At 43.9% G+C, this 17,134-nt stretch overlaps 2 protein-coding genes across 5 annotated transcripts in view; one reads left to right on the forward strand and one right to left on the reverse strand.

Annotated features, from left to right (window-relative positions):
• Positions 1-514: 514 nt before the first annotated feature.
• LOC139016011 (basic proline-rich protein-like) lies at positions 515-1,564 on the reverse strand. The gene has a single exon (XM_070423539.1). It carries the CDS (start codon positions 1,562-1,564, stop codon positions 515-517), a length of 1,050 nt encoding a protein of 349 aa, XP_070279640.1.
• The window catches only part of PALS2 (protein associated with LIN7 2, MAGUK p55 family member), a 55,695-nt gene continuing 39,243 nt past the window's right edge, over positions 683-17,134 (forward strand). For 3 of the 4 annotated variants that reach the window (XM_070424436.1, XM_070424435.1, XM_070424438.1), the window contains exon 1: positions 683-924. The gene's annotated coding sequence lies outside the window, so the exon portion shown is untranslated. The remainder of the gene's footprint in view (positions 925-17,134) is intronic. The other variant, XM_070424437.1, reaches the window with a different exon arrangement.

A 17,134-nucleotide genomic window follows, 5' to 3' on the forward strand; every position in this document is an offset into this window, starting at 1 on the left:
TTTGGGAGGGGCTGAGCGAGGGGTGGCGGGGAGTGTCCCGCACAGCCCGGAGTTGCTGGGGCCTCGGAGCTGTGAAAGGAGCCAGTGTCCGTCCATTTCCTCGGGTGTGAATCACGCTCCCCGGCTGGGCCTTTGGAAGAAAATTCGTGGACACCGTCGGCTGTGCAGAGACTGCCAAACACACATCCGAACCAGGGGCGTGGAGGGGCGGGGGTGGGGGGGTTCCAGAGGCCTTCCTCCCAGGTCTGTGTGTCCTTTGTGCCCGTGGCTGGCTTCCTGGAGTGTAAACTCTCGGGGAGGGCAGGGAGGAGCCTCGCTGGGGCCCAGGGAGCCCCCTGCCCATCCATAGATGCCGAGTGACAGCGCAATTGGGCCGGGAGGACCCGGCGGGTGTGGGGTGTGCCCGAGCCTCCGCGCGCGCGGCGCCGCGCCAGGACCAGGGAGAGGCCGCGGGCGCGGGCGGCGCGGTCAGGCCGGGGCGCCGTCTGCGGGCGCTCGGAGGGGCTCCCTGCACCTAGGCGCCGCGCGGCGAGGGGCGGGGCCGGCTTCCCGGAGGCGGCGGCGCCCCCTTGCGCCCGAGCGCGCGCTCCCCGGCGTCCGGCGCACGCGCGGGGCCGGGAGGGAGGGAGGGAGGGAGCGCGCCCCGGTGGCGGCGCGAGGAGCAGGCGGAGGGGGAGGAGGGCAGCCGCGGGGAGGCCGGCCGCGCGCGTGGTGGCGGCGGCGCGGGCGACCCGAGCCGAGGCGGAGTGGGGCGAGCGGGAGGGGCGGCGCAGGGGAGCGAGAGCCGCATTTCCCGTCCCCAACTCCGCGCCCGGAGTTTGTAGATGGGGCTGCGCGGCGGCGCCTGCGGGTGAAGGAGAGCGGCGGCGGCGGGCGAGAGGACCGGCGGCGGCGGCGGCTCGGAGGCGGCCGAGGTGCGAGCCGGTGAGTTGCCGGGGGTCCCATGTCGCTCGGGTAACGGTCTCCCCGCGCGCCGGGGTCGGGCGGGGGCGCCCTGTTGCTGGTCGCCGCGCGCCACGCGGGACCCGGGCCCGCCCCGCCCCCTCCGCACCTGGGCTCGGGCCGCCGGGGGCCAGGGAGTCGGGGCCCGGGGCGGTGGTGCGGGGAGGGCTGCTCGGAGCTCCAGGTCCGGCCCGCGTGGAGCGGACGCCTTCGCCGCGCCCCCGGCCCCGGCTCCCCGCGGTGGGCGGGCGGGCGGGCAGCCGGAGCGCGACAACGTGTCTGGCGCATGCTGCCGGCCGCCGCGCCGGCTCTCCCCTCGCGCTCCCCGTGCTCCCCGCGGGCCCGACGGGGGCTGGGGCGCGGGGCCGGCCCCTCTGCGGCGGCCGGGCATGAATGGGGAGCCGCGGCGCGGCGGCGTTGGCCGGGGCTGACACCTTCGGGTCGGTCCGGAGAGGGCCGGCTCCTGGCTGCGCCTGGTCCGAGTCCCCGGGAGAGGGGGATTTCTGCAACTCCGGCCGCCACTTCCCGGGCGCGAGACGCCGGGGCTTCGGCCGGAACGGCGGCGGTGGGCCGCGCGCCCGCCGCTCCGGGGGCGGTCGCTGCCGAGGCGGTGCTTGGCCATCCTGGGCGCATCGATCTGGAGCCAGAAAGGTGCCCGGGCTGGCCGCTGGGTTTGGGTTGTTTTTGGCTGGGTGCAGGGGCAGGAGGGAGCCCGTGGAGGGATCGGTATGATGACAGGATGTGGATTGGCTGGTGGGTGTATTTTTGCAGAAGGACTTTTTTAACACTTGGTGGGGAGTTGAGTCTCCATCTCACCGGCTCCTGGGATTTCAGCCCTTAAACTTCCATCAGCTGGGGCATGGCGTGCGTAAGGGAGGCGAGGGAATTGCAGGCTGGTGGGGGAGCCGAGAAGATTCTCCGCATTACTTACCAACAGCCTGTTAAGGTCAAGCTGGCCACGTTTTTTTACTCCTTCCCACGCCTTTGGGGATTGTTGGAATGTTACTTTCTGCTTCCCGAATGAGGGTTCCGGTGGCTTGGAACATTGGAGGAGCGTCAACATGCTCCTCAACTGGCATATGACTTAGCAGCCATTTCTTCCCATGAAGTCTTTGAAATGGTCGATTGGAAACTTGTGTATCGCGAATCTATTAGGCGAGGTAACACGCTGTTACCAATGCGGAGATCCTTGCGGGGCATGGGCACAACAGCACCAGACCTCACAGAGTTATTGCTCGTTTTAGGCATCTACTGTGCAATGATACGGTATCCGGCCTGGTTATAGTCATGTCTTCTGAGGCCTTAATACAGTCAACAAAGAACTTTTATGAGTTGTGTCATTTTGAGGCCATTTGCATCTGGAATTTATCATATACTTATATACGTGTGTAGATATATGTTTGCAGAATGTGTTACTCTTTAAGGTCCATGTTAATTTAGACTAGAGTTACATAATGTACAAATGGTAATACTTTTAATTGCTCTGTTTTGTCCTATAGACACTGAATATATGAAAAAAATGCCCTTTTGTAATTGATGCCACCTTAATTCTTTTCCCACTTAGACTTCCAAAATGATTTTTTTTTTTTTTTACATTCTAGATTAAATAAACACTGGAAAAATTTAGGTGCTTAAGCAACTCTGGTAGCTCCATGCAAGACAGAATCATTTTTTGCTGTTCTCTAGGCCAACTGTTGGATTTTTTTAAAAGGAATCCTATTTTTCTTAAACATTTGAGGGAGCAGTTTGCTTTTTTTTTCTGAGTCTCATTTCAGGCTAAAATTATTCCAGAAGACTACACAGCCGGCTGCTGTCCCTGCCTTTCTTCCCTCTTCTTAGCTTGGGGTAACCAAGAAAATCATAGCTGTGAGGCCCTGTCTGTTTATGTTACCTTATTTAAAAGCCTTTTTAAAAATTGAAGTTTTTATTTATTGAAGGTTGTTTATATACTTCACCATTTAATAATGGATGGTCAGCAGAAGGCAACCTATATTTTAATGAAAGGCCTTTCAAATTTTTGACACCCAAGCTTTGTTAAAAGTAATATCAGCAAATTATTGCTGGGAGTTGCAAATAATACAGGGATAGTGCTATTCAAAGGAGGTCTAATTACAGAAACACCAAGAAAATAAATATTAAAAGAGGACCCATTTGTACTTTTAACATCACTTACTTTATTATAAATTACCTAGTTGTAGGTGGTTTTTGAAAAGTAGTATTTTGCAAATTAGACATTAGGTTTATACTACTGATAATTTTCTTTTCCAAGGTGATTTATTTGGTAAGTGACTACATTTGTATCAGAACTCTACTTCAGGTGGGTGTGGTTAACTTGCAAGAGATGTGCTGGTATTTCTTTCAGGAAGAACACCTGCCCATTGGAGTAAAACAGATATTGTGCTGTTTGAGAATACTCAAGTTATTCCTTTTAAAAATTACATTGAGAACAATTCTGCTAGTTTTGTTTTACCTTAGCTTCTTGTCTTCCAAAAATAGTCTTCACATTTATGAATGTCATAAGAGCAGATTAGTGTAACATCTCCTTACTGATATGGTGCCAGCACTGAATTAAAGGTTTTATTTCTTCATTGTAGGGACCAGGTTCTGCTTAGAGTATTTTTGGTCAGCCCCAGAGAAGCTGCAGCGATTCCCTGGCTCTTTCTGTTATCTGTATGTGACCACTGGGGGGAGACTTTACAATTCAGATACCACATCCCTCCCTCACATGCACCAGCTGCTAATCACCCCTGGGCGCCTTGCCAAACTGCTGGAAATGTGTTGAGGAGGTTGCACTCAGAATCAAGTCTTGATCAAGGTGTGTAATGACTTTTATTTCGTTAGCTCACATCACTCACACAGTACATCCCTTTATAGATTGTGTTGTTTTATTAGTAACAGTCTACTTTTTGGTCTGCTGTTAAGTGGGCTACCTAAATATCTAACATAGTGAAAGAGGAGATTCATGAATACATTAGAGCTTTTAAAGCTCTGACTTGACTGACATTTATCTTAGAAGCAGTGTCGGTTTAATTCCTGGCTTAGTGTGCACAGATATTGGTTCTCTGGAAAGGTCTGGCGAGAACCTCACTCTTCTATGGGGTGTACTCTATCCAAACCTCTTTAAACCACTTTGTCTCCTGTTTAAAAAGCTTTCAGAGGAAAGAGGTTGAAGCATCTCGTGTACTTACTTTCACCACGTAGGGAAGTTCTTCCTTACCATAGTAATAGAGATAGGATTTAAACTCGAAACTTTGTTGACCAGTAATCAGGGGCTATTCTGAAGTCAGAAGTCTCGTTTTCACTTTTTCTCATCTGACAGTATTTTTTTGAAATATATTTTATTGATTTTAGACAGGAAGGGAGAGGGAGATAGAAACATCAATGATGAGAGAGAATCATTGATTGGCTGCCTCCTGTATGCCCCCTACTGGGATCGAGCCCACAACCCAGGCATGTGCCCTTGGCCGGAATCGAACCCGGGACCCTTCAGTCTGCAGGCTGACGCTCTATCCATTGAGCCAACCCAGCTAGGGCCCATCTGACAGTATTTAACCATGTTAATGTCCAATTCAATAACAGTGAACTCAGTTAACAAAGGATGCTATATTTACAGGAGCCTAGAACTTAACTTTTAATGTTCTTCCTTTCCAGCGGTTCTCAACGTGTGGGTCGCGAACAATGAAAATACATCCTGCGTATCAGATATTTACATTACGATTCATAGCAGTAGCTACATTACAGTTATGAAGTAGCAACGAAAATAATTTTATGGTTGGGGGTCACCACAACATGAGGAACTGTATTAAAGGGTTGCGGCATTAGGAAGGTTGAGAACCACTGCTAGACCTTTGTACAGTCTTGTTCATAGTATATTCATTCATAATAGAATAAACCAGATAGAATTTAAAATATCCTGTTATCCTAGATTCTTCTTGTTTCCTTTCAGATGGCTTTGATTTTGTTCTAAAATTAAAAAAAAAAAAATTCAAGGTGTATGAGAAGAGCTATTTTCTGCATAGGAAATGCTCATTCCTGGCTAATCTTAGGATTGTGTCAAATACTTGGGGATGATAATTTCTAAAGACCTGGGTGTTAAAGTTATCACTGATGTGAGGCTAAATGAAAATTAAAGATACTATAGTGAGTTTTTCCTAAAGCTCAAGTTATTTTCTATACCTGATCAGATCCCTGCCTACTTCACCACCTTACACCTTTCCTCTTGGGTCTGTTTCTCCTCTGCCAGTTCTTTCACACCCCCTTGTTCTCGGTGTCCCATCGACACTGCCCTTTTGTTACGTCCCTCGGGAATGTCATGGCTTGTTTCTGACTTAGTACTGTGCCTTCTGCCTGCAATTCTCCTAAAACATTACGTGACTGGCTTCTTTTCGCCGCCACTTCAGGTTTCCACTCAAATACTACCTTTTCAGACCAGCAGTATTATCTCACCACCCTTTCAAAATGACACTGTCCTCGTTTCCCACCACCCCATTGCCTTTTTAATTTTTTTTTCTGCAACTAACACAACTGGAATTTATTATCCGTATGTTTTCTCTAGAATGTAAGCCCCATGAGAAAAGGGTGGTTTTATCCCTTCTGTTTAACGCCATAATTCAAGGACTTAGACCTGTTTCTGGCACACAGCTACCGTTCAGTACACATTCCCCTTTAAACAACAACAGCTAAAAAAGCTTGAGGTTCTGTTCTTCCTGAGGTTTTGGTGTTAAATGTCCCTTTATGGAGTGAGCAGGTGGTAGTGGTGGTAAGTCGGCCAATTTTGGCTGTAAGTAATGGAAGTCCACCTGGCTGGGATAAGCAGGAGGAGACATTTTTGGTAAAGATGCAGGGCGTGTCTAATGGAACCCAGCGGCTGTGAGTAGGGACTCCAGGGTCAGCACCGTACACTTGATCTCTCTGTTCCTCACTGTGCTGTTCCCTCATTTCTGCTCTTGCTGCAGAGCACCCCTTCCTAGTCCTCTTCATGGGAAATACGCCACCAACAGCTACTGAGTTTTCCCGGGACCCACCCAGACAACAGGAAACATCCCTCCAGCACCTCTCCCTCCCTCTTCAGAAACGATGTTGTATTATTAGAACTTGGTTGTTCTTGCTTATAACCATGTGAACTGGGATTGGAGAGGCAACCCAAGGAGGTGCCCCAGTGATAATTAATATTCACACTTGACCCCCCCCAAAAAGCAAGTTTCCCTTCTCTTAAGTTTTGCTGGTATATGAGGTTGGAAGATCTGAAAAGCATGCTCCTGGTGATACTCAAAAGAAATGTTATTTCTTTTATGGAAGGAATGTACAATTTGGTTGAGGACAGTAAAACATATATAAAGGAAAGAAACAGTGAAAATAGCATGGCGATAATGCAGGAACTGAGAAAAATATTTGCAACTTGTAATACAGACAAAAGGCTAAGAATACCTATAAATTGATTTAAAAAAAGATCAACCATAAAGTGGGAAAAGATCATGAACAAATAATTCACAGAGAAGGAAATCCAAATGGTTCTTAAGCATATTTAAAGCTATTCAACCTCACACATACAAATACCATAAACTAAAACTGTGAGATACTGTTTTCACCTGTTAGATTGACCCATCAAAAAGTTTGATAGTGCATTTGAAGAGGATATAGACTAACAGGTGCTTCCTCATATTACTGGTGGGAACATAAATCGATAGAATTGTGATTGAAATTTCTGAAGAGTACTAAGGTAAATAGAAATACCTGGGAATATGCATAAATTGATGTAGGTGTTTGTGGGAGAAGAAAGAGCTCAAGTACCACTTATGTTTTTGAACACTAACTTGTGTGACTTTCATCTTGGCTTCAGTCATGAACCCAGGCGAGGGTAAAGGCAGCAAGTCATTGTGTCCACGCATCATCATCATCATCTCGTCCCTGTCCTTTTAGGGTGGTGTTTCGTTCCCCTTTCCAGATGACCTCTTTTCTACGCTCGTCCTGGTGGCATTTGTGTCTGTGTCACTGAGATTTCCATATACTTTGTATCTTTCAGAACCTCCACTTTGTTAGCTACTTAGTAGCCCTTCAGTAAAGATAGAAGTGAAGGAGCTTAGCTTACTAGCCTTTTATAGAGCCACTTCGTAATTGTATGCTTTGGGAAATCTGTAAAAAATGATTTAGAATTTCACTTGTAAATGCACTTAGGATTTTATTACAATAAATGGTCAATAGAGCAGTTTTATAAGTTATTATATAGTATATTAATGGAACTTTACTTTTATATGGTTCCTTTGTTTTATAAAATATTGTTAGCTCTTAGTTGGGTTGGATAAATGTTGTGAAAAGGTGGGGAGGACAGCTGAAGATGAATGGAACTTTTCTAGAAAAAACTGTTGGAAAGTGTGAGGAAAAGGACACTGAGCAGATGAAGGGCCCTAAGTTTAGGAAAGGAAAAGTGAAGAGTTTAGTTTAGGGACAGTCTGTGGTGGGGCCCAGCGAGGCTATGCCTTGGGAGGAGTTTTAACCTAGGAAAATGCTAAGCTGATTTATTTGAATACATAGTTTGAAGATACAGCATATACTTAGTGATGTTTTTGTTCTATAGGTCATTTTTACCAGGAACTGACTTGGTACAGGGCTTCTCCACTTAAGGGGCATCAAAATCTTTTAGAGCTGCCCTGTGCCACAGGGTCCTATTATAGTAGGTCTGATATGGGGCCAGAGCATGTTTATATTTTTAAAGTCCCCAAGAACCAATATTTGTAAAATAAAGAGTCCTATAAATATTCTGTTTTATAGCCAAATCAATCAGCATAGCTTGTAGGGTTAACTCTAACCCTAGAACTTGGTTTGTCTCACCATGGTCTCTACTTCAGCCAGGTTGGCACCTGTACAAACATCTGGTCGATTTCCATTGCTTTGCCCAATTTCATACTCCTCTTTGCCCTCTTGTTTCTTCTCTGCTAACAAGTGTTCAGGCTCGCCTCTGCCCAGAAGCCGTCATGCCGGTCTCATCCACAGTTTACCTCTTCAGTACAGGACAAATTAGAACAGAGCACATAACTGCAAGTACAGTGCACATCATATAAATGACTGGTTTGTGTGTTTTCACTCATATGAACTTGGCGCATATGTGCCTGGTTTTACTGTTGAAAGTCCTTATTTTTTCGTCTGGATGGCAAGGGCTTGGAGCTTAGTCATAGGTGTTACTCCCAAACTCAGTATACCTCATCTCTAAAACAGGGATTGTAATGTCTCCTTTATGGGGTTGGTTTAGAATTTTAATTGCATAGCATAAGTAAAGTGTCCAGCGGAGAGTTTGGTACACTATGTTTTCAGTGAGTGTCAGTGTCCTTTCCTTCTCTTACTGTCTGGTGAGGGTTGTGTACAGTGGATACTATTTGTTGAGTAAACATGTTTTCGTTTGCTCAATTCATAACTTTCACTTTTTTTCTGTCCAATATAAGAGCTGTTTTATTTTTTAAAAGACCTTTGCCTTTAAAGTAGTCCAATAAATTATGTGCTGTTGAATAAGGTTATGTCTTATTTTTACATGACATTTCAGTGTGTTTAAAAAGCAAATTAAATATTGGATGGAAAGATGACTATATGACCTCAAAAATTTCTCCCAACATAATCTAAAGATTTTTAAAAATTCACACAGTCCCAGTTTTTCCTCCTGCTCCCCTCCCTAAAAGACTACAAAAGTAAGTGGTGTTTGATAATGTAGCATTTTATTTTGAATGAAGAAAATTACCGTACTTACTGCCCTGCTGCTGTGGCTCGGTTAGTCGTCCTGAACACCAAAAGGAGGCCGGTTTGATTCCTGGTCAGGGTCCATACCTGGGTTGCAGGTTTGATTCTAGGTTGGGGCACGTGCGGGAGGGAATCGATCAATGCTTCTCTCACACATAGGTGTTTCTCTAAAAAAAAAAAAAAAAAAATTAAATGACCATACTTTCAATATGTTTATAATGGTCCATTATCACATGCTGTGAGAGGAATTCTGTACTGTTCTGAATGAATGTGGCTGTCTTCAAGTGGATTTGTCCTTTTATTTTACCTAGAATATGCATGTTGGTGTATCTACAGGGTGGGGCAAAAGTAGGCTTACAGTTATGAATATGCAAAACATAATTTATTCTTGTATTACAATTTATTGTATTATTTTCTATAGGAACAACTGTAAACCTACTTTTGCCTCACCCTGTATAATAAAACATTTTACGGAAAATTTAGCATTACAAAAATAAAATGATTTGCCTTTATTGTTGTTAATCCTCACCCGAGGATATTTTCCCATTGTTTTGTTTGTTTGTTTGTTTTTTGTTTTTTTAGGGAGAGTGGAAGAGAGAGGGCGAGACAGAGAGAAACATACAATCAGTGTGGGAGAGACAGAAACATACAATTGGTGTGAGAGAAACACATCTATTGGTTGCCTCCTGCATAAGCCCCAACCAGGGCCCCAGTGGGGGAGGAGCCTACAACCAAGGTATGTGCCCTTGACCAGAATCAAACTTGGGACCCTTTGCTCCACATGCCGACACTCTATCCACTGAGCCAAACTGGCTAGGGCTCATTTGCCTTTCTATTCATCTGTTAAATAACCTTCTATCTGGGACTTTAGTATAAGAAACTTGGGTAACTGAGTTAAATTTAACTCCTGGAAGTTGCTTATTTTAGAAATTAAACAATGGTTATGCACATTTTTATATAAGTTGATTCAGATGTTTTTCATTTTTAAAACTAGTAATCTTTTGGAATGGGGATAACTGAAAAATATTTAAAGCACGTTTTTAAAGAAGGTTGGAATACCACGTGAGGCAAATAGGCAAAGTTGTCACAATATGCCCATGCCATCTTTAGCATTAGGTTCTCGAAAACTCCAAGGTTTCCCTGAAGGAATTTAGGATGTTAATGGGGAAAAGAAAGTTACGTAGCCTGAGATTGTGAATGAACCTTTAAAAATCCTTATAAACGTTTAATGTTCACCCAGTTAATACATTAAGTAAAATATGTCAAACAGATAATGACATTTGATGCAGTTCAATTTGGAAATACCAGGTACTTTACAATTAGTTTTCATTTACCACTACTTTCAGGATTTCCACCCTGGGGGTGGGAGGGGTGCTCATACATTCTAAGAAGCACTTGTTAGGTAGGGTGTCTTACTCAGAGCCTTTCTTCTTTTCACTTAGAACAGTGGTTCTCAACCTTCTGGCCCTTTAAATACAGTTCCTCATGTTGTGACCCAACCATAAAATTATTTTCGTTGCTACTTCATAACTGTAATGTTGCTACTGTTATGAATCGTAGTGTAAATATCTGATATGCAGGATGGTCTTAGGCGACCCCTGTGAAAGGGTCGTTCGACCAACCGCTGACTTAGAAGATACTGACTCCAACTGATGGTTCCAGCGGTGGATCTAGAGATAGCATAACTTGGATGTTTGAGAGTTAAAAAAAAATAATGCTTTAGTAACCTTTATTTAACTCACTCGGCTTACTACAGCCAAGTGGGTATTTATAGTTCTCCCACTCATGATAATTTCAGCAGCACTCACTCCTCAGAACATTGCATAACGGAACATTGACTTGGCTCTGTCTGTCTTTCTCATTCTCATCTCCTTCCTCTTCTTCCCAACAGACTATTCCAGGTTGAAGGATGGAAATGTCTGTCTCTGCTTCTAAGAGTGCACTGCAAATGTCTTCTATGCCTGCTCTGCTATCTCTTTTTTATATATTTTTTAATTGATTTTTTACAGAGAGGAAGGGAGAGGGATAGAGAGTTAGAAACATCGATGAGAGAGAGACATCGATCAGCTGCCTCCTGCACACCCCCCATTGGGGATGTGACCGCAACCAAGGTACATGCCCTTGACCGGAATCGAACCTGGGACCCTGCAGTCCACAGGCCGACGTTCTATCCACTGAGCCAAACCGGTTAGGGCTGAAGACATTTTTTGATTGTCACAATTGGGGTGGGGATGAGAGTGCTTACTAGCATCTAGGACAGTGATGGCGAACCTATGACACGCGTGTCAGAGGTGACACGCGAACTCATTTTTTTGGTTGATTTTTCTTTGTTAAATGGCATTTAAATATATAAAATAAATATCAAAAATATAAGTCTTTTTTATACTATGGTTGCAAATATCAAAAAACTTCTATATGTGACACGGCACCAGAGTTAAGTTAGGGTTTTTAAAAATGCTGACACGCTGAGCTCAAAAGGTTTGCCATCACTGATCTAGGAGGTAGAGGTTAGGGATGCTATTGAAACAATTCATTGGATGGTTCTCCATAACGAGGAATTATCTGGCCCAATATGTCAGTAGTGCCAGATTGAGGATCCTGGAATACAGAGTAGACAAGGTCTCCCTGGGAAATTGAGAGACCTGGGTCAATTTATTACTCCCTTTTTTCTAGGCTTGACCAGATACTGTCCTTCTATTAACACACACTCTTCCAGCAGTTCACAATGAACTTGATTGTCACTGTTTTGTTTGTTTGTTTTTATTATTGTGTTCTTATCCTAGGATCTATCTTAGACACTTTGATTAGACAAATATTTCCAAATATGTTCACCTATTTTCTCTTAGGGAGGCCTTTTCTCTGCTAAGTGTATTTGTCTTGTGTTTCCTTTTACAGTTTAGTCCTTAAGGAATCACCCTATTTCCAAACTCTGAAGGCCTCTTGACATGATTTCTTAAGTACTTTCTTTTGCATGAGGGCTTTTCATGTGCTCAAGGTGCTTCTTGGTTCTCGAGTCCAGGTTTTTTTGAGAGTGTTTGTTCTAGTTATTTTATGCAAGAATTTTTTCTGACAGTATTTGAACCTGTTCTAATTTTTCTATATGCAAGAAGCTTAAATAAAATGCTTAACTTAAAGAAAAGAGCATCTGGTAGTATTTTTTTAGAATTGAATATATTCCTGCTTATTGATAAAATTGCCCTACATATAACAACTACGTACAAAACGGTTTATCATGGTTTCATAATAAGTGAAAAACATTGAAATTCTAGAATGAAACAAAGAATGCAAGGATTTTTGTTTGGTTTTGTTGTGCCAAACAGAACAAAATAAGTCATTGGAATATAAAGATAAAATTTGAATGAATATATCACTAATGGAGAAAGGGGAATATTTTCAAAGAACCACCTCATTTTTCCTTAACCTAACTCAGTTTGATGTTGCTCTAAACACACTGGCCATTTAGTAAAACATAAGAGCAATAAGCCTGTGTATGCCAGCAGTCCTACATACCATAAAGGAGCAGTGATGGAAGCCAAAGTATGATGAAACTACTCCTTAGCAGTCAGGATGGTGGATCCAAATTGCATGCATGCCTGGGTGTGTGAGTGTGGATGTGCTCAGAATTTTCATCTTTCAAAGGCAGTTCTGGGATAAGAGCGAATTTTCTTTATCGTAAATATTTCCTGTCCCCTTCTAGTACACATCAATTGTATCTTAATCTTTGATTGTAATAAGTGGAAATGTTTCATTTATTGGCCTTCCATCGATCTAAAACTGATCTACCTCATTGACCAATTGTTGTTTTTTCTACTTACATATTATTAGTTTTAGGTGTGCTGCACCCTAATTCTTGTCCCCTGTGGCGACCATTAATCTGTTCTATGTAGATAGGCCAGTTGTTGACAGTAGGATTCATTAGTTTACCAAGTGATATATTTTTGAACTGCACCCCCGCCCACTTCAAATGTATATGCTTATTGTGTTTTCTAATTTATCTTTATTATTGAAAGTATTATGGATGTCCTCCCCCACCCCACCTTTAACTCCTTCTAGCAACTCCCTCTCTCCCCCTACACACACACACACCAGGCCTTCACCACACTATTGTCTCTGTCCATTGGTTATACATATTGCATATAAGTTCTTTGGTGAATCTTGAGTCCTTCCTTGGGCTTCTGCCAGCCATGGAGAGCATGGTGTTGCAGCTGCTGCCTCCCCAAGAGGTGTCAGGTCCTCGTTGCATGAGCACGCAACCTGCATCAGTAAGCCTGCTTTAGTCTGGAGGCGTGTTACCTGAGAAATAGCTAAGTGTTTGAGAGGCTGCTCTTCTGAGTCTAGGAATCCGCAGTAGTCAAGTGCACGGCTCCTATCCTTGGTGCTCGAAGGAAGGGTTTGTGTTGATTAATGAGCAGGATAGCTCTCTCTCCCTTTACTTTTTATTTTATTGATTTTAGAGAGAGAGGAAGGAGGGGGGAGAAACATTGATTTATTGTTCCACTTATTTATGCATTCATTGGTTGACTCTTGTATGTGCCCTGACTGAGGGGTAGCGGGGGGTTGAACCCACAACCTTGTCGCATAGGGACAGCGCTCTAACCAACTGAGCTAGACAGATGGCGGTATTATGAATTCTAGGTATTTGTAAGTGCATATATAAACTGTTATCTAGAAAAAAAATAAACCTAAAATCTAGTTTTGAGATACTAAAAACAATTCAAATTTAAATATTTAATAGCAGCTGGATCATGTTTCCGTAGTCATGTTTTGTGTTTATTAGTTGTGTAAAAGCACTTTCAGATAATTCTGCTGATTCAGTTACACTTCTACATATTTTCTTGTAATAAAGTAATGAGGCTTTGACCGGCTTTGTTAGTGGTTCGGTTAATACAAATTTATTCAAAGCACGGCTACTACATTGTGAGAGCAAATTAGGAACAACACGACTTACTTGAACTGCTTAAAAAAGAATGTATGTCTAACTTTTCTCTGGCTGATTTCTGCACTTTAACCGGAATACTTATGGATATAGTCTGGAGCAGGGACTAGGGTGGAGAAAGATTGGAGATTAGTAGACCAGTTAAGAGGCTTTTAAAATAGTTCAGACAAAGCAAGATAAAAACTAAACCAGAGGTTGGAGAGTGGAAATTGTGTTAGGATGAATTTGAGACTAATGAAACATGAAAGAGGAAGGAAAGATTTGGGGAAGAATTAGATGTCTGGAGGGTAGGGAGAAGAGAAAAATAGATGATTCTGAGATTTTAAGCTTTGGAGAATGAATGGGAGGTGATGTCATAATAAGAGCTAGAATCTACAGTAGGAGGAGTAGTTAGGGTAGTTTTGAAAACAATAAAGGCAGCATCTTTGGGACTCCCAGGGGACGTATGTTAAGAAGGTAGTCCGAGAAAGGTGAGACCTGTAACTCAGAGTTGGAAATCATACTCCTATAGAAACTAGTTGAAGCCCTAGAAGTGAATGAGATCACTCAAGTAAAAAATGAGAACCTGAGGGACACTCTCAGTAGTGATGGTCTGTCCTCAGCAGGATGTGTGAGTACGCCATTCCTACACTTACTGTAGAAATTCAAGGGTGTAGTGGTAGGAAGACAGTAGTGGCTGAGATGGGGAAGGTGGAGAACCAAAGAAATGGTGCCCAGTGTGGTGGAGAAAAGGAGAGAGAAGTCTGTGACTTATGAAGGAAGTGAAGTTCAAAATAGGGCTTTTAAGAAATTGTTACTGAAGGTTGAAAATGTTCGCACATTTTAAATGTGGGAGTGTTAAAGAAAAATATTGCCGAAACCGGTTTGGCTCAGTGGATAGAGCGTCGGCCTGCGGACTGAAAGGTCCCAGGTTCGATTCCGGTCAAGGGCATGTACCTGGGTTGCGGGCATATCCCCAGTAGGAGATGTGCAGGAGGCAGCTGATCGATGTTTCTCTCTCATCGATGTTTCTAACTCTCTATCTCTCTCCCTTCCTCTCTGTGAAAAATCAATAAAATATATTAAAAAAAAAAAAAAAAAAAAAAAAGAAAAATATTGAAGTTACAGCAGAAGGATAACCCTTGGGTCGTGGTCCCACAATGGGTGGTGGGACTTGATTCACTGCACAGGCAGCAGCCCTGTGGGGGAGGAGAGGTATATTTTCTTCTGAGATTTGAGAAGACGGTAAGGAAGTGCTGATATGTGTGATTCTACAAGTGGTTGGGAATCGCTAACCAATAGATGATAGCCTCTTTTTTCCTTTCCCTCTGACAAAATCATCTGCTGACAATTTACCTGGTAGTTAGAGTAATGAATGGTTTAAATAGGGGGATGTGAGAGAAACCCTAGAAATGGTAAGTAATAGAATTGTGCAGCAATATTTGGGATCTTGATTTTTGGAGAACCAGGGAAATGAGAATATTGAAAAATCTGGGGATAAGAACAGGAAGAAGGGTGCTGAGTTGGAGGAGAGAGCTGTGGGAATCAGTGGGGAGGGGGTATGAAGACCAACTGATTCCCCGGCCGTTTTGTCCTGGGCGACCTGTATTGAAATGAGTGCAGGCATCCGATAGCCAGGCCACTGGGGGACTCTTCACTGAGTCTAAATGTAAACTACACCATTCATGCCATTTATCACCTAACAAAGCATATAAAGGAAGTTCTGTTAAAGCAGGAAACTATCATTATAGAAAATGACTTGTACAACATTCTGCAATATTTGAAACAATATCTTTATGTAACCTTTTGAAGATTTACGAAAAAACTACATTGATTACCATATTGTTAGTTCATTTTGTTACCAACATTCTCCAAATACCTGTCCACTCAATCCTTAATTGCTAGAAGTGAGGGGCTGGCAAGGATATCTAGTTGGTCTGGTGTTCATGCTTGCCATCGGGAAATTTGTAATGAGAAAGAGATTAAAATAGTACCAGTGTTCAATTATCATTTCATCTACTTAGAGTGCTTTTTCACCACTTTGAACTTATTGCATATTCCTTAAGTTTCTTCTTACAACCGGGAAGTCTTCCAGATAAATGTGAGGTTAAAGCCTAAAATAATCTCTCCTTTTGGATAGGCTGTATAGTACCTCTTTGGACTTTATAAGAATTTCTAAAGTTTTGTTAAGTAATTAGTAAGGCTATTCTATGTAAGGTATTCATGTGGCACATGGAATCAAAGTTTTCTAACATTTAAACTATATACATATATATATCTACACTAATGAAAGAGAAACATGCAAATTAACCATCACTCTATCACTCTATCACTCTGCTACACCCACAAGCCACGCCCACCAGCCAATCAGGAGCAAGTATGCAAATTAACCCAGCTAAGATGGCGGTTAATTTGCATATGTATGGCCCAGCGGCCTGGGTCCCGGGAACATCGGGCACCCAGGTCACTCCAAGGTAGACCCTGTGTGGGCCCTGAGCAGCCTAGGAAGGGCCTGAGCCAGGGGACTCCTGGGCAGGGCTGAGCCTTCCATCAGAGCCGAGGGGGCAAGGGCGGAGCCGGCAGTCGGAGGGGGCAGGGGCAGAGCCGGCTCCAAGGGGAGCAGGGAGCAGGCCAAACCGTCAGTAGGACATCCCCTGAGGGCTCCCAGTATGTGATAGGGGGCAGACTGGGCTGAGAGACACCCCCCCCCCCCCCCAGTGCACAAATTTCATGCACTGGACCCCTAGTATGTATGTGTGTGTATGTATCTGTGTGTGTGTGTGTGTGTGTGTGTGTGTGTGTGTGTGTATTAGAGGCCTGGTGCACGAAAATCGTGCTCTGGGGGGGGGGGCGGTCCCTCAGCCTGGCCTGTGCCCTCTTGCAGTCCAGGAGCCCTCGGGGGATGTCCTACTGATGGCTTAGGCCTGCTCCTTAGCGCTGCTGTGGAGGCGGGAGAGGCTTCCACCACCACCGCTGCGCTCACCAGCCGTAAACCCGGCTTCTAGCTGTGGGAGCACACTGACCACCAGGGGGCAGCTCCTGCATTGAGTGTCTGCCCCTTGGTGGTCAGTGTGCGTCATAGCGACCGGTTGTTCTGCTGTTTGGTCGATTTGCATATTAGCCTTTTAGTATATAGGATATTTTTTGTAAACTATATTTTGACATTTCATACAAGGACCCCTTTCATGGGGAGCCTGTGTTCCCCTGTCTTCTAACGGAGCATTCCTATCCAGAGGGCATGATTGAGTGGCATTATATCTTTGAGAAGAGAATGTTTCCATTAACAAAAATGTATGCTTATTTTTAATGCGGTGTCTTGTATTCACTTGTATGTGATGTTTTGCTCAGTGCTTCAAAAGCTGGTGTAAGTAAAATTGAAGACCAGCTTCAGTGCTAAGTGAGATAAGAATAAAATATTGTAATTTGATAGCTAATCTAGTAGTTTATAAAAAAAATTTTAGATAGAGAGATCTGTCTCATGTTAGCACTTGGATTGCGGGAAACGAGTTAAGTCGGCTCGCATGAATTGCGCATACTCCGCGGGAGCTGTCT

Source organism: Myotis yumanensis, unplaced genomic scaffold, assembly GCF_028538775.1.
Source record: "Myotis yumanensis isolate MYYU_CA2020_CCGP unplaced genomic scaffold, mMyoYum1.0.hap1 SCAF_9, whole genome shotgun sequence".
NCBI lineage: Eukaryota > Metazoa > Chordata > Mammalia > Chiroptera > Vespertilionidae > Myotis > Myotis yumanensis.

Coding starts and splice junctions, on each gene's coding strand:
- LOC139016011 (XM_070423539.1), bottom strand. CDS start 1,564: ATGGCCAAGCACCGCCTCGGCAGCGACCGCCCCCGGAGCGGCGGGCGC.